At 41.8% G+C, this 23,959-nt stretch overlaps 1 protein-coding gene across 6 annotated transcripts in view; it reads left to right on the top strand.

Moving 5' to 3' along the window:
• The first annotated feature begins 9,526 nt into the window (after positions 1-9,526).
• PDLIM5 (PDZ and LIM domain 5) overlaps positions 9,527-23,959 on the top strand; it is a 207,657-nt gene continuing 193,224 nt past the window's right edge. For 2 of the 6 annotated variants that reach the window (XM_074993587.1, XM_074993586.1), the window contains exons 1-2: positions 9,543-9,989; positions 13,888-14,020. In XM_074993587.1, coding sequence (XP_074849688.1) covers positions 9,700-9,989; positions 13,888-14,020 — 423 coding nt within the window. In that variant the 5' untranslated portion in view covers positions 9,543-9,699. Of the gene's footprint in view, positions 9,990-13,887; positions 14,021-23,959 lie in introns of all 6 variants that reach the window. The other 4 variants (XM_074993582.1, XM_074993583.1, XM_074993584.1 and 1 more) reach the window with 4 other exon arrangements.

Genomic DNA, 23,959 nt, shown 5'->3' with positions numbered 1-23,959 from the left:
CCCTGGAACTCCAGCCACTGCCACTTCCAGAGTGGAAGGGGTATTCATCAGAGCTCCCTCCCCTTTGAAATGCTGGGCCCTGCTTCAAAGATTTGTCAGTCCAGACAGACATAAGAGTAGGAGAAAGGGAATGTTATCCTCTTTGTGGAGATGGGTAACTGAGGCAAAGTGAGGAATACTGGTGTATATAGACTTTTCACTGATTTAACTACATTGATACAAAATCCAATTTAGTAAAGTCAGTGCAATTCTCTAATATACAATAGTTATATAGACTTAAAAGTTTTTTGTGGGTATCATTTCATTTAAATGCATATGCAAGCAGCCACTCTAGAGCTGCAGTAATTGAATTTAATTGTTTTATATTACTTTAATTAAACAGATATAAAAACCGTGTACAGACCAAGGTTAAGTGACTTGCTCATGATGATGCAGGAAGTCTGTGGAGAAACTGGATTTGAACATAAATCATAAATTATGAGTCTCTGTGCCTTCAGTATGAGACCACTTATGACATTACAGAGTTGTGTGCGCAGTTCGTGTTTAGTAGATTATAAATAACAATTATTTTGAAAAATGTCATTCTTTTATGTTTATCCATTTTCTGACTTGAGAAATCTGTTCTGACCTTTAAACAAGAATAAGGTATTGTTACCTGTTTGCAGCCACAGTGGCTTTTGCTACAGCTTGTATGTTTTCTCTTTTAACAAGTTAGTATTTTATCAAAAAGGATAATAAGCAAAGCTTCACTTCTATGTAAAAGTACTACAAGTTAAATCTTTCTAATCTGGAACTCTTTCATCTGGAAAATCTATAATCAGGCATGATTTTAGTTAGCCAGAAGACCACTTATCATGGGTGTGGCCAAGTTTCCTGTGATCCCATAAAGTTTGTTTGGGCTCTCAGTGTTCCATGCTGTTATTTAGCTGAAATTCACCCCTAAGTGTCTTCTAAGAGCCCAGGAGGCAGCGGAAGCATTGGTAGCGTGCTAGAAAATATTGACGTGCCAACGTCCAGAAAATTCTCTTGTTCGGCACCAGTCAGGTCCCGAGGGTGCTGGATGACAGAGGTTTAACCTGTAGCTTTACAAGGTCAATAAGGAGGATTCTGATATTCTACAGGACCCTTCATGATTGGTGTTCTTAGCATATGGCAAGTTCAATGTTAAAGTACAAGTTGTAACAAACCCATTTTCAATCGGAAGGATTATAATTAAAACACATATGCAGAAACCCCTCCCTGTTGCCCAGGGAAATGCAGTTTTAAACTAACCAGCTGGCATTAAGATTAGAAAGGGAAGAGGACTGAGGTATTCACTCTTCCTACATGTAGGGTCCTGATAAGAATGCTATATGACTAACTCTGGAATTGTATTTCTCTGCTGGAGCATGTTGTAACAACACAATATAGAACTGTTTACTTCAGTGAGAGGTGGAAAGGCCCAATGGTTCGGGTGCTAGCCTGTGACTTGGGAGACCTGCTGGCAGTTCCCTGTTCTGCCACTGATCCAGGTGTGCCCTTGGATGAACTACGTACTTAACTCAGTTCCCCACCTGTAAAATAAGAACAATACCTCTCAGTGGATTGAGGATAAGGGTGTTAAAATTGCTAGCTGTTCAGATACTTCAGTGATGGGGCCACATGAATGCATAAGACAGGGTATATGTAACTTGACAAACAAATCTATTTTGGAGCAGTTCATTACACATGCTTTCTGGATTCTCTAAGGTTATGAGTGCCGATTCTTGGTGTGACTGGAAAAAAGTGTCTATTTTTGCCCCATCCTTATGCCCTTTGTAAATATAAATGCATAGGCTATGTCTACACTAAAAGCGTCTGTCGACAGAGTTGTATCAGCAAAACCTCTTGTCAAAAAAACCTCTGACAACAGAGTGCATCTACACGCAAAAGAAGATCAACAGAGCATGCGGCTCTGTTGACAGAGAACAGCCAGGCTGCCCTGCCCTCTGTCGATGGAATGGCTGAACGGAAACTCTGCAAACAGGGCTGTCCGATGAACCAGAAGCCCCCTCTGTTGACAGCAGTGTATACGCTGCACTTCTGTCAAATGAACTAAGTTATTCCTCAGATTTTCAAGGGATAACACAGTTGAGACAAACACAGAGTTCTGCTGAGACACAGTTGACATAATGCTTTATGTGTGTAGATGGTCCATGAGTTATGTTGAGAGAAGGCCCCTGTGTAGACACAGCTATAGATTGGCATCAGTGGGTTCAAGATTTCAATGGCAAAATCCCCAGTGAGTTCAGTGTGGCCAAAATTTTACTAATCATAGCATACTGCTGAAGAAGGACAGTAGTAGGTATCCTGCAACTAACCAAGGGAGGGAAAGAAGAAGCTACACAAATAGCATAGATAGATCATTGTGCGTGAGCAATGTTCTTGAGGTATAGCTGCTGACTGATTGCAAGGGAGTAGTTCAAAGCAGGGAGGGCAAGTAGAAACACTGATTCATTTCTTTTTATTGGCTACTGTCATCCTCTCTCTCAATTTGTGGACTTTACTGCTGCTTACAGACACCAGTGATTGTTTAGTAGATGATTCACTGTCACTTTTCCAGTTTTGAATTTTTTTTCATCATCAACAGCTTTTTTTAAAGGTACAGGCACTGAATGAAACTGAAAAATTAAAAGTGTATGATGAAGTGAACCAGAGCAAAAGCCAGATGATTGGGAAATAAAGGAGGACCAAAAATCCATTTACAATAGGGATAGGGCTAAAGTTTATCTAATAAAAAGGACTGAAGCTATTAAAGTGTGAAATCACTGCCACCAGGTTAAAAGAAATCAAATGAGTACTAGCAAAGTGAGTTTATTGTATACAGGTAATTGTGAATCCATCTGTAATAATGCCAGAGTGAGGATTTTACAAGGTTTTGGGGTGGAAATTTAATATGACTGGCACACCGAAAGGGACGTTCCCATCTGCAGAAAAAACGTGCAGGAAAGGAAGATACATGACAGGAGGATAATGGCAAGTAGAACATATACAATACTGGTTTTCAGACTTTTGAGTCTGTGAGACAAAACTAAAATGTCTGCCCCATCATAAGTAGATTGTGTGGGACAAACTACACAATGGGTCAGATCCTCCTTGTACTTCAGCTGCTCTGGTACAAAGGAACTCTATAACAAGCTATCTTTAGGCACTGGGAAATCTGTGCTCTGCCAAGGACTACTATAGTCTGACAGTGTGTACAAATATTAAGCCATCAGTGAACACATTCAAAAACAGTTAGCTGTGGTGTTGTTTTTTTTTAAAAAAAGAGAAGCATTCTAAGTCAAAGTTTACAAATTGCCATGGTACAAATATCAATCTCCAAAGCACAATTGACATAAAATTAGTATGAACTTTCCATAAAACCATATCCTGGCTATTGTATGGCCACAGTTTTTAATTCAAAAAGGTATTCAAGGATATAGGTTGCATGAAGAATGCGGCACAATACAATTTATTTTGTACATTTTCACCGTTTTCATTTAACTTAGGGGAACACAGACCTACAAAACACACTCCTGACAATGTTGCCAGCTTGAAGTTTCACTGCTAGTCTTGTAATCTTAAACTTTTACTTACAGACATAGTTCCTACGGTCATTATTACATGAGAAGCTCAGCTTTCATTTTCTAAGTAAAAGTAGACCTCTAGCCTTCAGGGTCATGAAAAAAGCATGAAAATGTAAAACATAGAGGTGAAAAAGTACAAGGCAAACACAGCAACAAGACTCAATTTCCAAAGCTCTATCAAGCTCAAATACTTCATGATTTTTTGACAACCTGACTTGTGCTATTTTGAATACTTGGGATTTGCAACATTGCATGTCAAGTCATAGATTCTTTAAAGAGACGTTCTTCTGGACTGAAGGCAACTTTATGATTGATGCAATTATTTAAAATCATGGGATAGTTTCAGGAAGAGAAACTATAAAACCAAGTGCTGATCTGGTACAGTTATAGCCTATAAAGCAAGAGCTGTCACAGTAACAATACACTAGAATACTTACTAGCAAATTATTTATGTATGTCTATCTGTAGGTATGTCTGTTAATTGATTATTTCACAGCCAGAGCTAATATTTTGTCTGTCTGCGTTTTCTATGGCATCCATCATTCTGATGCATAAGTACTTCCCACGTAAAGGTTAATGAAAGGTAATGCAAGGTCCCAGAAGAGAGAAGAAGGGCAAAATAGTATATATCTTTAAAAAGGGGAACAAAATATACTGAGAATACAAACCAGTTATCTGGACATTGAAACCTGTAGAGGTACCAGACAAATTATTAAACAACTCATCTGTAAGCAAACTGGAGAATAAGAAAACAAACAAGCAGTCAAGTAGCCCTTTGAAGACTAACAAAATAATTAGTCTTTAAAGTTCTACTTGACTGCTTTTTTGTTTTGCTAGTATATAGACTAGCACGGCTTCCTCTCTATTACTATTCAACATGCAGGAGAATAAGAAGTTTATATGGAATATCCAGCAAGGATTTGTTCAGAACTGTTCATACCAGAGGGAGAAACAAGATACAATTATACCCCGATTTTAGAGGGCTTTCAACATTGTCTTGCATAGTGTTCTCAAAACCAAAAACAGGATATGTGGTCCAGGTATATAGGGTAAGTGCACGACTGGTTGAAAGACCACACTCCACAAGTTGTGACCAATTGTTTGTTCTCAAAGAGAGACAGTCTATCTAGTAGGATAATGCAGAGGCCTAGTCCTAGGTCTAGTACTACTAAGGAAAATATTTAATGACTTGAATAATGGACTGAAGAATACAGTCATAAAATTTATAAATTGCATAAGTGTGGGATGGGTTGTAAGCATGTTGGAAGGCTGGATTAGAATTTAAAATGACCTTGACCAATCTGAGATTTTATCTGAAAACAGCAAAAGATGAAATTCAGTGAAGGGGGTAAAGTACATCATTTGGGAAGGGAAACATATAATGCATAATTACACATAACTAACCAGGTATTTGTATGGCTGGGATAGGAATAAATGGGGATTATAGTGGGTCACAAACTGAAGGACTCTGCAATGTGACAGCTGCAGAAGGGCTAGGATATGTCATTCTGTGGTGTATCAGCAGGAGTGTCCTTTATAACAGGGGTGCACAAAGTGGGGTGTGTGAAATTTCATAAGGAGGGGTGCAATTGGTTTCTCCTCCACAGACTCTGCTGGCTCCCCTGGCCTGTGCTGCTTTCACCCCACTCTCCACCCCCACACACTCCAGTGGTTATCTGGGGACTCCAGTACCTGTACAGTTAATTTTAACCAAACTCGTTAGCCTGTAGTTTATTGGAAGGAAATAAAATGATCTCAAGTCAGAATGAGCTGTTATGAAAATCATTACTTGGGTAAATGTTTTCTAAGTAGCAGAAGACAAACTAAGAGAAACTAAGCTCAGCGCAGCTAGTCAAAGCTTTTGCACATTTTGTCTGACTTACTGGATGGTAACAAACAAAATAAAACCCTTCCTTGACATTTCCCTAGTATGTTATATTTGAAATGTGGGAGGCAAAGCTTGCTGCCTCCTTTAAGAAATGCAGGATTCTGCCCTTTGTGGTGATGATTTGTTTTCAAAGTTAAAACTGTAGGAAAATCAACTGTCAAAATTAGTGTCACCTTGGAGAGTAATACAAATAAGAGGAAAGTTGATGTTTCATAATAACGTTCTTGGGATATGGGAGAACATCCAATATGTGTTTTGCTTTGTTTTTCCTGATGCATCAGGTACATATGTGGTAGCACTTGAATATGGAAATTAAGTTAAAGAGACACAAACTGTTTGGGCTCCAAAACCACACAGTCTTGTAAATTTGTGTGGTATGGCAGGCAGAGAGGAGCGAGTTTGTGTGTCTGCCATTATTTATTGAGACATTGGCTGAGGATCACTGTTCCTGGTCAATGAGACGTGCAGGAAGTGATGTCTGGGCCCTTAGCACTTCCCACAGCTCCCACCGGCCATGGACATTTGGATTAAATTAGACAGGCTGGGAGGAAGGGCTCTTCTAATTGCAGGGATGAAAAGTGGGGCCTGACGTAAAAGTTTGCTCACTCCAGCTATCAGGACACAAGGTAGTTTTCCAGCTTTGCTTGGCACTCCTGAGGCCTCACCAGGAGCACTGCACATGATTTTGGGGGACATGACATAGGAAAGATGCAGATAAAAGGGACAGAGTCCAGTGGAGAAGTTAAGCAAGACACAAATCTGACTCGAGGCTCAGTGGTACAGTTTTTAGTCACAGAATCACAGAATCACAGGACTGGAAGGGACCTCAGGAGATCATCTAGTCCAGCCCCCTGCTTCAAGTAGGATCAACCCCCACTAAGTTATCACAGCCAGGACCTTGTCAAGCCAGGACTTAAAAACCTCAAGGGATGGAGAATCCACCACCTCTCTAGGCAATATATTCCCATGCTTCACCACCCTCCTGTTGAAGTAGTTTTTCCTAATATCTTACCTATACCTCTCCCTCTTCAACTTCAGGCCATTACTCCTTGTTCTGCCATCTGACACCACTCAGAACAGTTTCCCACCCTCCTCATTAGAGGCCCCTTCAGGAAGTTGAAGGCTGCTATTAAATCACTTCTAAGTCTTCTCTTCTGTAAACCAAATAAGCCCAAATCCCTCAGCCTATCCTCATAGGTCTTGAGCTCCAGCCCTTAATCATTTTTATTGCCCTTCGCTGAATGTGCTCCAGTACATCCACATCTTTTTTATATTGGGGGGGGCCCAAAACTGGACACAAGATTCTAGATGTGGCCTCACGAGTGCCGAATAGAGGGGAATAACGACTTCTCTAGATCTGCTCAAAATGCTCCTCCTAATGCATCCTAGTATGCCGTTACCCTTCTTGGCTACAAGGGCACACTGTTTACTCGTATCCAGCCTTTCATCCACCATAACCCCTAGGTCCCTTTCCATTGTACTGCTGCTGAGCCAGTCAGTCCCCAGCCTATAACAATGCTTGGGATTCTTCCACCCCAGGTGCAGGACTCTACACTTCTCCTTGTTGAACCGCATCAGATTTCTTTTGGACCAGTCCTCCAATTTATCCAGGTCACCCTGGATTCTCTCTCTACCCCCCAACATATCTACCTCTCCCCCTACTTTTGAGTCGTCTGCAAACTTGCTGAAGGTGCAATCCAGTCCTTCATCCAGGTCATTAATAAACATGTTGAATAACAGCAAGCCTTGTGGCACTCTGCTTGAAACCAATGGCCACCCAGATATTGAGCCACTGACCACTACCCGTTGGGCCCGACCATCAAGCCAGCTTTCTATCCATCTTATAGTCCAAGGATCCAATCCATATTTCCTTAACTTATGGACAAGAATGTTGTGGGAGACTTTATCAAAAGCTTTGCTGAAGTCAAGGTATATCACATCCACTGTCTTCCCCATGTCCACAGAGCCTGTTACCTCATCATAGAAGCTAATCAGATTGGTCAGGCAGGATTTGCCTCGGTGAATCCATGCTGGCTACTTTTGATCACTTTCTCCTCTACCAAGTGCTCCAAAATGGATTTCTTGAGGATTCCCTCCATTATTTTCTCAGGGATTGAGGTAAGGCTGACCGGTCTATAGGTCTCTGTATGTCCTTCTTTTTTTTAAAGATGGGCACTATGTTTGCCTTTTTCCAGTCATCCGGGATCTCCCCCAATCTCCAAGAATCTTCAAAGATAATGGCCGAAGGTTCAGCAATGACCTTTGCCAATTCCCTCAGTACCCTCAGGTGCATTAAATCCAGACCCATGGATTTGTGTATATCTAGTTTTTCTAGATAGCTCAGAACTTGTTCCTTCCCCACAGATGGCTGCCTTCCACCTTCCCATACTAGTGGCTTTACTGGAGTTCATACAATCATCCCAGGGGCTCCCTGCATACCAAAGTAAAAAAGCTCTGGAGGTAGGGAGTGGGTGGCAATTCTGAAAGCTACTGTATGGGGGGGTTGTGCTCTGGTGTCCCTGCAGAATAAATAAGGCTCCATTTGAATGTAGATTACCTTGTAGCATCAGGGTCTAAGTTAGCTCTAATTGTACATTTAATGTAACTATTTACTTGAATAAATCTTTTCTTTCGCAAGTCATTTTCACTGTAGCTCTTTTTATACCTGTGTGTAGGTGCTTTTGCCATAGGTTTAAAAAAATCAAAGGAAATAAAAATAATAAAACCACCCCAGCATCTTCTCACTGCCACAATATGAAGTCCTTAACTAGTGATTCAATCAGTCATCCCCATTGACAAAACCTGTGCTGTATGAGCCTTTTCATCCCCTGAAAGCTTCTTAAATGCTTGAGCCCACTGGGAGGGAGTTTGTGTGGAATTTAGAGAGAGGTGTGAGAAAGGGACTGGGATGCAGGCTTTGAGAAGGAATGGGGAGGTGCAGGCTTTGGGCTAGAGCTTGGGTGCAGGATCTGGGCTGGGCTCTGGGGTACAGGAGAGATTGCAGGCTCTGGGCTGGGGCAGGAGATAGGGCACAGGGTGGGGTTCTTATCTGATAGAGTGACCAACTGTCCTATATTGGGCTGAATGGTCCTGTACTTGGGATGCCAAAAGGCGTCCCTACTTATTTTTTAAAAGGGACAAATTGTCCCATATTTAGGCCCTCCAACGCTGGGGGTGGGGCCAGGAGTGCCCCCAGCTGCTGCTTCCCCAGCGCTTGGTGTAGCCGGGAGGAGCCGCTTCTCCCCCTCATATCTCCCTAGCCCATATTTGCGACAGGGAAATATGGTTGCCATATTAGCTGGGACCCTCCGCTCTGATAGCAGTTCCCAGGCATTGTCCTCACAGCTCCCATTGGCTACAGGGGTGCTTAAGGCATGGGTCATGTGTGGAAACACCCTACCCCCACTCAGGGCCACAGGGAAGTACCGGCAGCCACACACAGAGTGAGCAGGCAGCAAGCTACTCTAGCCCTGCTCTGCTGCTGGTAGCGGCAGTGGCAGTGGAAACCCTGGATGTTGTAAATTGCCCAGGGGCTTAAGGCGGGCTCCACCAGGGGAGACAGAAGTGTATGTGTGGGGGCACCAGGTGGGCTAGGGAAAACACCCAGCTCTGAAATTTGTGGGGCCAGGCCTGAGGCTACGTTTATTGCTGGAGCCTGGATACCATGGGCCTCCATAATGCCCCTCCTGCCGCGGGAGATGAGAACACGGAGGCGAAAGGGAAGCAAGGCTGGAACACTCTCTGGTGGTCACTGGCTGTCAGCAGTAGCCAGAGGTAGCAGGGCACAAGCACCAAGTCACTTGTGTGCCCTTCACTAGCTCAGCTGCCCATGTTACTGCTGTTCACGCCCCCAGAAAGGGATAGGTCAGTGGTGTGAGCTTTGGCCTTGTAAACCCAGGACTGGGAGTGCAGCCCTTGAGGGGGCCTTCCAAGGGGCTGGGACATGTTAGATTTAAAAAAAAAAAGGTCAGGGATGGTGAATGAGGAGACTATCCTGGATGACCTCTCAAGGAGCCTCCCAGCACTAAGAGGTGTGTGCAGATCTCTGCTTGCAGGGGTTTGGTTTTACTCCAGGGTAGCTAGGGGACATCACTGTACATGCATTCAGGTTAACGGGCAGGCAGGAGGTTTTGAGTCCTCCAGCCTACTGGCAAGCGTGCACATGCACACTCACTGGGCCAGAGCGGCGCCCCCCCGCAGGGGAAGCTGCCCTGGGCCCAGGCAATGCTTTGTACCCCCCGTTCGCAGGCCTGGGCCTCTTCTCCCTGCACGTGCAAGCTTTGGGCTCCGCTGTGCCAGCCTCTAACCGCGCCCTCCCCCCCGCGCCGTGTGCCCGCCGGGGGCTTCCTTCTTGCTCGGCCGGAGCGGAGAGCTTCGCCAGCCCTCCTGGGCCGGGGGAGGAGCGCGCAGGCGGAAGTGCAAACAAGCCCCGCGGGACGCAGCAGCCCAGCCGCAGCCTCTCCCACGCGCCGTCAGCTCCGGGACTGTCGCCGGGCGTCTGCTGCAGCCTCCAGGTGAGCAGGTGCCGCGGCACGCGCTGGACTCGCCGGCCTGCGGGAGGGGCACGTGCGAGCGGAGCCGGGGAGGCGGGTGGGAGAGCAGCCCCAGCACTGCGCGCTGCAGCGCGGAGCTCCTGCGCTCGGGGGCAGACGGGGTGTCGCCAGCCCGGGCCTGAGCCAGGCATCCTGCCCCGGGTGCAGCGTAGCCGGGCGTGGGTCGCTGAATCCCCCAGGAGGGCGGGCAGGACGGAGGCCCCGGGGGAGTGGGGAGGAGGGATGCACGGAAACGAAGACGCGCGGGACAGCGGCTGTGTCTAAACGCGGCTCCCCTGGAGTTGAGCCGAGTTGTTGTTGGCTTCGGTTTGTTTGGTGGTTTTGTCCCTTGAGAGCCCCTGTGACACCGGGCTGTTTGTGTTAAGGGAAACGAGCCCCGAGCTCGCTATGGTGCTCCCCGTGTGACCGATTTGCTTTCCCTTTCGAGAGCTGTAACGATAATAATAATAAAAAGACACAACGCAATGGACACCCGAGTCAGCCTTGGTTTGTAGGTGCCAGCACTGCAAGCCTGTATCTGTGCATGCAAGTGCCGGCTTGTGCCCGCGCTCCCTGCTTTAGTGTTTAAATGCAGGGATGTTGCACAAAGTAGGACCAAACATGGTAAAGAGAGAGCAAAAGGATCTGAGAGAGAAAATTCATAGCTGAGCTGGGTTGGGCAGGTTGAGGGTGTGTAATTGTTTGATCATGGCCATGTATTTCCTCCTGCCTGTGGGGAATTTTGTAACTATATAGCTACAGGAATAGTAAAGCCAGCAGTTTCCCTTGTAAGTCAAGGCACATTTTTTTAATGTGGTGTTAAATGCTGTCTTTTCTGGTTGACTTGGGAATGCACATATAAAATTAACCCGGGTTTTGATGATTTCATATACTAATACAGTGTGTACATACTGACTATACTATAACAAGTGTGGGAGGGGTAGCCCTGTTAGCCTGTATCTTTGCAAAACAAAGCAAGCAGTCCTATAGCGCCTTAAGGACTAACCATTGTATTGATTAAGTAATGAGCTTTCATGACTAACCATTTCATTTGTTAGGTAATCAGCTTTTGTGGGAAAGCCCCACTTCTGAAGAAAGCTCATTACTTAATCAATACAACTGTTAGTACTAAAGGTGCTGCAGGACGGCTTGTTTTGTATAATAAGCGTGTCCACCTAAAATTTCACGTTTCTTTTGCTGCATACTGGGGAAGCTGGGTTCTTCACTGCAGCAGAATACCAGATTTTCCCTAAAGCACAGGCCCAACCACTGTACCAGAACTGTCATCTCTAATATCAATATTGGAAATAGGACCTACCATTGAGCATTTCTGATTCTGTCCAGCAGAGGGCAATGGTACATGTTCACGTGGTGAAATGCTTTGTTGAGCACTTACACAAGAAGGTGCATTGAAGGCACATAGATACGAGAGTTTCACAATTTTGCACATAGCTACTTAATTGCACAATGTTCTCTGAGACAAATTCAATGCATAGAGCGCTGCACGGGTACAGAATTTATATCCACATCCTCGCTGCAAACAGGGGCTGTGGATATCTTCTGATGTGGGCTCTAGATATAAAATTTGGATTTGCATCCATCTTCTGTTTTCAAAGATGCATTAATAGCAGCGTCCACAGATATAAAAGGGGCACCTGTGCATTTTCAGGGCTGTGTTGATTCATGATACCTTCCCTCCATACTGGATTAAAAAAACATCTGAAATGGTGGCGTAAGCAGAACAGTAAGTCTGTCACTGCAAGCTCAAAGGGATGTGTAAGTGTGAGTGTGAAGAGAGGCACATTATACCTTACCATACCAAATGCCACCTTTTACCATGACAAAAACTGTTACAGTATCTTTTGCTGGATATTTTTTAGTCTTCCCCCTACCCCTTTTAACCCATTCAGGAAAAAAAATATTCACATGCTTAATTTTTGCTCAGATTGGCTGTGGGAAGGAGAGGGGAATCTTATTGCTCTTATTGGGTTCGTTTTCCCATAGTCATTAGTCTGTGGTAGCTGCTTGCTTTAAGGCAATATTTTCTTGTGGTAGTAAAATTTTTGGTAAATTAAAGTGCCCATTTATATGGGATTCAGTGTTTGGTATGTAGAATGATTCAGTAAGTTGTAGTTCTTGCTTGAACTAGTGAGCAGGTACTCTAAAGATCATACCTCAAAATCTGTGGACGTTTCCTTTTGTTTGTGGGAGAGAGGGAGGGAAGGAAGGAAGAGAAGGAACCTTTGAACCAGGGAGATGTAGGCCAGCCATACCAATGTTTGGTCAGGTGTGCGTGCGGGGCACGGGAGACAGAAAAACAAGCAAGCCAGTTTCTGCCCTCGTAGAAATCAGTGGAGCAATGGTCCGTTTGTGGCTTCTGGCATAAGAGTGTAAATATTTCAGGGAGTGCCTAATTCTGAAATAATTTCTGTTGTTAGCTTTTGAGTAGTATTTCATCGGTGTTAGCCTGACATAACCAGACACTCCTGTTTTTATTTAGTTAAATGCAACAGTTGGGGTGAATGAGAGTATTACAGTTTGGCCCTTCGCAAGGAAATAAGACTGAACAGTTACACTCTTTTGGTGAGGTGTTTCTAGAAATCTACACAATTACAATATTTTTTCCTCAAGAAATTACTTTTGTGTATTGCTAGATGTCTAGTGGAGATTTTGTAGAACTTTCCATTTAGTACTCTTCCTGTAGAAATGATACTGTTTTATTTGTACGGTATTCATGAATCTAGTGCTGCAAAATTGAGCTGTCTTGAAAGTATAGTGAGAAATAATCTTTGCAGTATTTGAGCATGTTTGGAACGCATTTACTTCTTCTGTACTTGACTGAAGTTCCACCTTAAATCTCCTATATTAAGTAAATGTGGAATTTTAAAGTGCTTTGGTGTAGTCTTACAGTAATCCACCCCTTAGCGGGTGCACTCTCCCTCCCTTCCCACTTCAAACATATAAAAATAGAAAGCAGCTACTACCTAAGACATCATTGTAATGTTGCCTATATGTGGTGCTGCTGAAGCTGTTATCTTTGACACTGAGCAACAAAATTAAGTACACAGCGTGCCTTGTAAAGGTAAATCTTCATCCTTGTTTGGGGAGGAGGGAAAATGATCTTGGGATTCTTTTAAAATACTTTTTCTTGGTTTGAAGACGTTGTCTTGATTCAGTTTCTCCTGGTTATTTTTTTAATTTATCTCTGATTTCTTCTCTAACACCTTGTATGTGCCTAATATGAAATTGGAAATTACTGAAGGCAGAAATGCCAAGAAGGAGAAAAAAAATCCCTCTGAATAACGTTAAATGGTGTAATTTTTGTATTTTAATATATTATGAAAACATGCACACACTGTGTATGTGTTTGTTTGCCATAAATATATCTGTGTGCCTGTGACTAAATACGTTATACCACAAAAATATATTTAGTGGTAAATTAATGTGCTAACAGCTCTTCCATAAACTATTAACATTCTTATGTACTTGTGTAATTATTAGGACCATCGTAAACTGAAATAGAGTCCATTGCTTAAATTTTTTGAAAGCCAGCCTAAATAACCTCCAAACAAGAAACTTGCACATTTTTCCCCAAAGTAAACAGCTGTTAGGAAATCACTGTGTGTAGCGTGTGAAACCCAACTATTACAGTACTAAGAATCAAAGTCAAATTAATAATTAGTATTTTTTGTTTTTTAAGCTGGTTGGAAAACAAGTCAACAAAAAGCACAAGACTTCAAAAGTCTATTAATTTTTAATTACCTATGGGCTATAGAATAGAAAAATATTGTTTGCAAGGTGTATTTAAATGAAAACATATTTCCATTTTGCTGTGTACATGTCTTAAGATATACACTAAAGATTTAATCCTCTTCTACAGACATTTATTATCTGGAATTAGACCATTATCCAACACGATGAGCAACTACAGTGTGTCATTGGTTGGCCCTGCTCCTTGGGGTTTTAGGCTTCAAGGTGGAAAAGACTTCAACATGCCTCTTACCATCTCTAGGGTGAGTATATTTGCTTTTATAGACTTTAAAAAATGTCTGCTACATCGTGTGGTACCTGAAACATTGAAAGACGAGTAGTTCTGTAATGTGATTCTCTTGCTGAGTGTGAGGTCTGATCACTTGTGTGATGGGTGTTCCCTTGTCCCTTGGATGATAGAATAGTGTTTTTTTATTTAAATCTGTTCGGAGAATTAATTGTTTTAAATGTTTGAGCCCCCCCCCCCACCAAGTTTCCTTGGAGAGAACAAATGTTTGTAGTAGTGTTTTGCTTTTTTATATGCATCAGATTGAAGTATTTCCTTTCATCCTTGCTTCTGTAGATGTGTATTTAAGAAGCAGAGGTGAAAAAGTGCTGACATAAGTTGTATCATATCGTAGGCTAAAGTTAGCTTTTGAGTAACAGGATATTTATTTTTCTGGGGGTGGAGAACAGAAAAGTGGGCCCATATCTCTCAAATGGGAGGATCGTTGATCTTTAATCAGAAAATAGTTCATGTTGCCTCTATGTATCCAGTGTTTGTTAGCGGAATGTATGGTCTTTCATGATCTGTTCTTGCAAAATCCTCCTATTTACAATTAAAAAAAAGTTATTAAACTATGTGAGGTACTTGTGGATGGTGTTTAAAATGTGCTTGAAGGAACATGTTAGTTTCTCACTATGTTGTACAGTTTAAGTGCTTGTAATTGCTATTATTCAGAGGCTTTGAGGAGTTAAGTCAAAACCAATAAAATATTTGTACAAATAGCAATTCAGTATCCAGCTAAAGTTCACTACTCTCACATAGCGCTTAATAGATACTTTTCTTTGGATTTAGGATGAGTTTCAAAACCTTTTAAAATATCTGAGGCTGTTAGATTTGGCATGTATAACATATAAATATAAATTTTCTAATACTGAAGCTTTAAGACTAGTAGGAGTCCTAATTAGAGAAGAGTTCATTTTACTTCTCTAATATATATTTGCTCTATGTAAACCAATTTTTGAAGGGCAAGTCTACTCTAAAAGTTGTATAAAAGTGTAAAAAGGACACTATTTAACGGATTCTCTCTCTCCTTTCCCTACCTCACACTATTTACTTCAGTGACAAAGATAAGTTACTTCTAACACCTGTTGAGTGCAGTGTCAATATTGCCCAGGGAGAGGGATCTGGTTTCTGTTGCGTCATCAGACTTAGCTTTTTCAGTTGCAGCTCCAAATGCTGCTGTGGGTTATACTGGTGAGATAAAGGTGAAATTTGGCTTTGCGGCTTTTTAAACATTTAAATGGCACGTAATTGATGCTGTAGAAATGACGTCAAACACATACTTAGGGCAATTGAGGTCTGAGCCAAAGAGTATACAGCATACTTTTTTAAACTCAAGCTGAGTTTGCACAGCTGACAGAAGAATCTCAAAAAAATGACTTTGAATTATTGATGCACAGTAAAAAGTGGAATCTTAGAATCCTGTTTTTTACAGTCATTTTTCGATGAGCCACCATGTCTCTTATGGTCTAGGTTATATCCAAGTGCCTCTAAATCCTTCAACATTGTTGGCTTACTTCTGAGTGCATCAAATTTGTTGTCACTTCAGACTTTGGATTTTTTTTAAACTAGGTCTCACCTGGGCTTCTAATTTGATGGCTGTCATTTTATATGGAGAAGAATTATGACTCTTATGAACCTAGAGATTTAACTCTGAGTTGCCATGAGCTGATCACAGGGCAATGAATGATTGCAAAGTTGTTAAAACACAAGTCCAAGACACTTTGTGGTCAGGCACTCTAATTTGGTATACATCAGACCACGATAAATGATAGAAAATGACAATACTACTCCTAGTGTGTTTTGAGAACCAGAGTACAGCTACATTGTGAGCATGCGTAGATTTAAACTTGAAACTTTGCAGAAAGACGGAGCAATGTTTTAAGATAATGCACTCATCCGTGAGCTAGCATTGTACCACATAGATCAAGCATATTTACATGTGCTGCTTTATTGGGATGAGCTAAGGAAATACATAAATTGGACTAAACAATTGAATCTGTAATTCCCATCTTCTGATCCTATACCAACTGGCCTAAGGCTCCATCTGAGCAGCTCATGTTGTAGGATTGCGGTCATAATAATCTCTCTGAACCAAAATTTTAAATAAATAAATAAATAAAGTAAAAATTTAGTGCTTCTGCATAAGTGTCACCCCATTTGGGTGGCTCCTTTTCACTGTAAGTTGGAGTATGTGTGTCGGTGCGTGCTGTTTGGCCTAAAATAAAATGTACTTAGGATTTGCATACCAGAACTATCTGATAATATGAAGAGTTCAGTCTTGTGTTCCTGATATGCTAGTGCAGCATGTACAACTCTCCAGTCTTCTCTTCCCAGTGATGCACAAATTCCTTTCCTGCATAGACAGACTGCTAATTAAAGAGTTTTGAATGTACTGTCTTTGAAAAGGTAATAAAGCAGCAGATTTATTTCTGTTTGCTCCAAAGGACCTGCTGTCTGTTGTGATCTTCACAGGTTTGTAACCTTATTTCCACTAAAGACCACCCCGGGTTACGCTCATATATATCTTATTAAATGCCACTATTGGGTTAAAGAAAAAGGGGGAACTAGCTTTCAAGCACAATTCATGCACACTCATACCCTCCTGCACTCGTACACTTACACAAGCAAACTCACGCAGGCAAACAGTTGCACAGAGACAGTGGAGGAAGCCAAGATGTAAAGGGCCCAGTGGCTCCACTTGCAGGCACGAATCCAGGGCGGTGAGCTGATCCTAGGACCCCCTTGTCAGCTTGTTCCCTTGTTAGCTTGTTCTCAGACCTTCTCCTGCCTCCTCAGCCAGCCAAGACTAACTCCTGCAGAGTGGTGATGGCAAAAAGAACTGCCCCCCCCACCTTATAACTTTGCATCTATCTTTGGTATGTTTCAGTCCACAGCTCTTGTCCTCTCCTACTGCCCCAGGATGCTGTATGACTATGAGTCATCAGCGAATAGCAGATAGGACTTTGATTTTCTCTTCATGTGGCCTCTTTTTCTTTCTTAGGTGGGTTCTTTTGCACGGTCTGTTTTTCTCTGGGCATCAAGGTGCAGCTCACAGCTGAAAGTCCAGACCAGGTGTTGGCAACCTGCAGTTCAGAGCCACATGCGGTTCTTTAAGGAGCCACTAGTGGCTCCCAGCGCTGTTGCTGCTTAAACAAATAAAAAACTAAATTCAGTTGCCCGCTGTTAGAGTAACTGAATTTAGGCTTTTTTGTTTAAAAAGCAGCAGCAGCTCCGGAACTGCTGAGCAGTCAGTTGCAGCAGGGAGCCCCAAAAGTAAAAGCCATGGCAGGGCAGGGAGCCACCCACCATGGGTGGAACTCTAAGCCAGCAGGAAATCTGCGGGGGGGGAGGTGCGGCCGAGCCTACCCTGCCATTGCTGCTCAGCCTGCCAAGAAGGCAGCAGGGAACAGCCAAGGAGCTGCACGTACTGAGGTGAGTTAATCCTTGGGGAGTGAGAGGGGGGAGGTTGGGGCTCGGGGGGTTAAACCTGGAGACGAGGGTAATTTAACTTTCTAACTCATGCAAATCGTGTTTGCTGCTCTTAAGTGGGGTTATACAAAGTACAGTATGATGTTATTTATTAAGGATTGTCTTGCATTCACATGCATTGCAACTCTTGAAGGACTGATTTTTTTTTTGTAACTGACATTGAAAAAAATGGCTCTTCTCGCTATTTCAATTGCAGACCCCTGGTTCTGACAGGTTGGGCTCTTGGACTGATTCCATTGCGTACACTCATCCACACTGACATTTTTAAATGGCATTGGAGACGGACCTAACTTTCAAACAGCTAAGGTAGACTTATGCTATCTAGACAACAATTTCTTACTAACTTATGTAGACCTAGCAGCTGCTACAAAACAAAGCTCATGACACAAAATATAACTATATCAAAGCTAAATCTGAATAGTAACTGCGAGGTAGCTGTATTAGTCTGTATTCTAACAAAATGAATCAGCAGTCATGTAGTACTTTAAAGATTAACAAAATAATTTATTAGGTGGTGATCTTTTTTGGTTTCTTCAGTAGGACTTCAGGATCTCCACCAAGCATTTGTAAAACTTAATTATCTACCAAGAGAAGTTTAAAAAAAAATACAGACAAATACCCAGAAACCAACTACTTCAAGATAGGGCCAAGAAGATCAATAACAGGAACACCACTTGTCATTGCCTGTAGTCCCCAGCTCAGTCTCCCTGCAGCTCATCAGAAACCTACAACCTATACTGGAATATGATGCTAGCTCCAAGAGGCTGTACGTGAGAGGCCTGTTCTCTCCTTTAGGCAACCACCTAACCTCAGGAAAATTCTAGCTAGCAACCACTGGCTATGCATACCACAGTAATCTAAATCCCGGAACTTTTCCTTGCAATAAACCCCAGTGTCAGTTTTATCCACATATTTATTCTGGAGATATCACTGGACCTAACCACATTCTCCTTTACCTCAACCAATGTTATATATGCCATCATGTGCCAGCAATGCCCCTCTGCTATGTGTATCAGACAAACTGGAGAAACATTTCACCAGAGGGTGAATGGGCACAAAGACATTAGGAATCCGAATACACATAAACCTGTTAGTGAGCATTTCAATGGAGTGGATCATTCTGTTCGAGATGAGAGAATATACGTCCTATAACAAAGGGACTTTAACAGCAGATTACGAAGGGAAACATGTCAACTGAAGTTCATGCTCAAATTCAATATATTGCCTTTTGTCCTTAATAGAGAGAGCAATTATCTCACTCATTACAAAGACAGTCTCCCTACCTCTTGATATTCATAATGATCTCAGGCAGGACACTTAGTATTTCATACCCCTTGCCCTCTGCTTCAGTTCTATGTATCTGATTTGTCAGTTTTTCTTTCTTTCTTTTTTATTTATTTTCTTTCTTTTTTTTTTTGAATCTCTCTATTCTAAAACCATCAGTTCTGTACTGGAAATGTTGTATCTCCAGATATGAACAAGTGGGTTTGTCCCATGAAAGCTCATCACCTAATAAATTATTTTGTTGGTCTTTAAGGAGCTAAATCTATAAAACAAGCTACTGCTACAAAGCTTACAGAAAATTATGGGACTTAAAACAAGCAATGTCTGAAAGTTACAGAACTTATATTTGCATTGTACTGCACTGAGTAGAGGGTTTATACAGCAGGCTTTGTGCAATCATATTGGTAATTTATTCTATGCTGTGAGGTGAATTTTGGTCATTGTGTGACCACCAGTATCTTGCTGTAGCTTTGGTTTAAGTCCTTGCATTAATTTTAAATAATACTTATGCAAAAATATTCTCTGTAGTTGTCAAGTGGTCTCTTAACAGTTCTTAAGTTCTTCAGTTTACCAAACTTGGATTTCCTGTGACTGTCTCAAGAAAGTTGTTTTCTTATTGTTCATTCATATCGCCATTTTAATGGAATTAATCAGTGATGCTGTCCCTAGAAAAATGAAAACAAAAAGCAGTCAAGTAGCACTTTAAAGACTAGCAAAAATAGTTTATTAGGTGAACTTTCGTGGGACAGACCCACTTCTTCAGACCATAGCCATTATGGTCTGAAGAAGTGGGTCAGTCCCACGAAAGCTCACGTAATAAACTATTTTTGCTAGTCTTTAAAGTGCTACTTGACTGCTTTTTGTTTTGATAGTGTATAGACTAGCATGGCTCCCTCTCTGTTACTATAAAAATGAGGTTCAGAATTTTTCCATTGAAAATTTTACAGTGGCAAGTGTAAACTAAGGGTTTTCAACTTAGGTTATTAGTGCAAATATTTGTGAGTTACTTGACATTATACACTTGTACAATCCCATAAAGCATTTTTAGTTTTTGCCATGACTGAGTGACCGGGATCAAGTAATACAGAAAATGAGTTTATATAACACATGTTAATCAAGAGTTTTCTCTGAAACTAAAGGGTCACATAAAACCACCCAAAAATACAGGGATAGGTGGAAAAGTTTAGCAGAGAAACGGGGTATAGGACGTTATGTGAGGAGAATACCAGGGTGTTTGCAGGTGATGTGAGCTTTGGGGCACTTCCAAAGTGATTGAACTGTGGCCTTGATGTTTCAAGGTGTTCAACTCTCTGACTCCCAATCCAACAATGCACTTGCTTAACTTTAAGCACAGGGCTAATCTGTTGAGACTGCTCCCTTGATTGAATAAAAAAATCAGTCCTGTAGCATCATAAAGACTAACAATATTATTCATTAGGTAATGAGATTTTGTGGGACAGACCAGCTTCTTCAGATCTGGAGAATAAAAGTTAAAGATTGAACCTAATATATGGAAGGAGACGGCTAAAGTGCTGTAATTTGGTATTCAGTGCTGTGGCTGCATCCCTTAATAAAGATGGATATGTGCATCTGATCCCACTGTTATACCTCATTGTCAGCAGGAGTGGGATGATTGCTAAGAAAGAAAGCCTAACAATGAGTCACACAAATACTACAGGAGTACAGGTTGAACCTCTCTAATCTGGAGCTCTCTCATTCAGCATGATTTTAGTTGACTGGCTGACCACTTATCATGGGTGTAGCCAAGTTTCCCAGGGTTCCATAAAGTTAATTTACAGCCACCTGTTTTGGCTCTTCGTGTTCGGTGCTGTTGTTTAACTCTAGTTTACCCCAAATGTCTTCTAAGAGCCCAGTAAGCAGTAGAAGTGTTGGTAATGTGCTAGACAATACTGCCCTCCCGTCATCCAGCACCGGTCAGGTCCCAAAGGTGCTGGACAAGGGAGTTTCAATCTGCTTTCATATGGAGAGAAAGCAGAAGTTATTTGGTGAGAAATAAATGAAAATGGAAATGACTTGATTGGGATATTCAAAGATTGGATACTAGCTCGGTATAACCTGACTTGTTACATGTAGCAAAATAAAGACGTGAAACAAAACAAAATTGAGAAGACAAGAGCAATGTAAATTGCCATTTACCTTGTGGTGTAATCCAAAACCAAGGCATTGTAATTTAAGCAAAGGAACATTAGAGCAAATAAAAACAAATAACTGTGTTGTGTATTCACTTCTGGAAGGTATACCATAGGAGACCAAGACTCTCACATTTTTGCTGGATTAAAAAAAAAAAAAAGGCAACCCGACTTCATATTCATCAGTAACATTGGGAGTTAGACAGACTACAGCCATAATGAAATATGCTTCAAGTTGATAAACTGTTTGCCTCTGAGTCAATGAACAGCATTATGCAAAATTCGGGCCCAAAGCATAGCAGTCAGTTGCTCAATATCTGGATGGAGGTTGGTTTCACTTGGAGTGCCCCAAGACTCAGTTCTGGGCCTGGTGTTGTTCAGCATCTTTATTAATGGCCTGGATGAGGGACTGGATTGCACCCTCAGCAAGTTTATGTATGACCTTAAGCCAGGGGGAGAGGTACAGATGTTGGAGGGTAGAGATAGGATCCAGAGTGACCTGGATAAATTGGAGGACTGGGCCAAAAGAAATCTGATGTGGTTCAACAAGGAGAAGTGCAGAGTCCTGCACTTGGGACAGAAGAATTCCAAGCATTGTTATAGGCTGTGGACGGACTGGCTAAGCAGCAGTTCAGCGAAAAGAGACCTAAGGATTATGGGGGATGAAAGGCTGGATATGAGTAAACAGTGCTCCCTTGTAGCCAAGCAGGCTAATGGCATATTGGGGTGCATTAGGAGGAGCATTTCGAGCAGCTGTAGAGAGGTTGTTGTTCCTCTCTAATCAGCACTGGTGAGGCCACATCTGGAGTATTGCGTCCAGTTTTGGGCACCCCAGTATAGAAAGGATGTGGATGTGCTGGAGCAGCTTCAGTGGAGGGCAACAAAAATGATTAAAGGGCTGGAGCACATGACATATAAGGAGAAGCTGAGGGATTTGGGCTTATTTAGTTTGCAGAAGAGAAGACTGAGGGGTATTCAATAGCAGACTTCAACTCCTTGAAGGGGAGCTCTAAAGAGGATGGAGATAAAGTGTTCTCAGTGGTGATAGATGGCAGAACAAGGAGCAATGGTCTGAAGTTACGGAAGGAGAGGAGTAGTTGGATATCAGGAAAAACTTCACCAGGAGGGTGGTGAAGCACTGGAATGCATTGCCTAGAGAGGTGGTGGAATCTCCATCCCTGGAGGTTTTTAAGTCCTGGCTGGACAAAGTCCTAGCTGGGATGATTTAGTTGAAGTTGATCCTGCTTGAAGCAGGGAGCTGGACTTGATGACCTCCTGAGGTCCCTTCCAGCCCTAAGAGTCTATGATTTAACATGTGTTGTTTTCTAAAGGACTGGCTGCTGCCAGATTAAGGATAATGCATGAGATGGCCTGGTGCTCTGGTTGTATTTATGCTTGACAACATGAGTGTAAGAGTAGTACCAGGGATGTTTAGAATTGTCCTAATTATTTTCATATATATATTCTCTTTTATACATAAAATTTTTTTGACTACCAGCCCAGTAAACTCATCTTGGACTCTGATGCTAAAGCTGTTTTTTCTTAATCAGGAACATAATCACCAATAATAAAATGTCTGCAGGACAAATTAGCTATCACTGACAGTTAAGCCCATGTTTTCCAGCAGGCTGGCTGACTGTTGAGCTTGGGCATGACATTGATAGATACCATTTAGTCTTTCCCATCTGGAATCAATTATTTTGTTGGTGCGCTCAAGGACAGAATTTTCTCACCCTTCCCCAGTCAGAATTTAAAAGAAAGTAAGAAATTGATAACATTTTAAGAATGTAAAGTTCATTCTAAAGAAGTTAGGTAAGGTTGATGCAGTAGCACTAACTCAAACACCTTCCACGAACATGCTTAACAAAGGTAAACTTGATGTATAAGCAATACCTGTGACATGTTGCTTATGTGTGGTTGAATTACCTTTGCTATAGAAATGATAAGTTTTCTATATTCTGACTTTTTTTAGAAGTTGCATTAATTTATTTGTATGAAAGTTCTCAGAGTTGGTTGGAGTTCTACAGTTGACTAACGAAACCAGGATAATACTCATGACATGCAACTGTAGCATCAGAGTTGTCAAAATTGCTGACCTTTGTAAGATGTAATAGATAGTGGTGTTTGGTGTCGATGCGCCATTCATTGTTTTGTGGTAACCTGAGGGAGCTTTAACTGTTTAGGTTAAATGTCAATGTGTTTTGTTTGTAATGTACAAATTGACAGTTAGCTTTTGAAAGTAAGAGGATTTTTCAGGCATTGCTTAATGTTGTTCTATAGAAACTCTGAACACAAAAGTTAGACAAGGATTTTGTAACTTTTTAAATATTAAATCCAATTTACAAGTTATGTAACAAAGCCGCCCATTTATATAAAAAAGTAAAATTAACTGTTAGCAAACAGTGGTCAAGAATTCTTTGCAAAAGAAATTTTTCTGTATGGCTTGATTTTCCTCAACCGTAGGTAACTGTTGGTAACATTTTTTTAAGACAATTCTCTGTGTACATTTTGCTTACTGTGTACGTCTTTTTACTGACACTGTCCTAGCTTCTCACATGACTGCACAGTTTGATTCTGGAAAAACAGACAGAAAGATTCTCCCCCTCCCCCTCTCACTCTGCACTCTTCCTCCCCCATCCTGTCCATTCAAAATAAAAACACTTATCTACATTTGTGACACAATTTTCATTATATTGCTAAATGAGAAGATCAAAGAGATGATCACTATGTATGCTTAGCTAGCGTGGCCCTATCAATATGGGCTCTAAAGATGTGTTGAAAAAATACGTATTTTTTAAAATTGTGATTTACCTGGGAGATTTGAATTCAACTACCAGCTGCTCCTCCAACATTCTGTGTGAATTCTGGAGAACTGAGAGACATCCACTTGTAAAACGCTGGTAGTACTTTTCTTTGTGTGTACTTGCATTGAAAGCCTTTCAGGGTGTGAACCCTGTGTTGGAGGCTACGTTGTGTTGGACACTGTTTAA

This window comes from Carettochelys insculpta, chromosome 4 (genome assembly GCF_033958435.1).
Source record: "Carettochelys insculpta isolate YL-2023 chromosome 4, ASM3395843v1, whole genome shotgun sequence".
Classification (NCBI taxonomy): domain Eukaryota; kingdom Metazoa; phylum Chordata; order Testudines; family Carettochelyidae; genus Carettochelys; species Carettochelys insculpta.
Note: the sequence above shows the minus strand (reverse complement) of the source record. Positions and strands in the feature narration are given on the sequence as shown.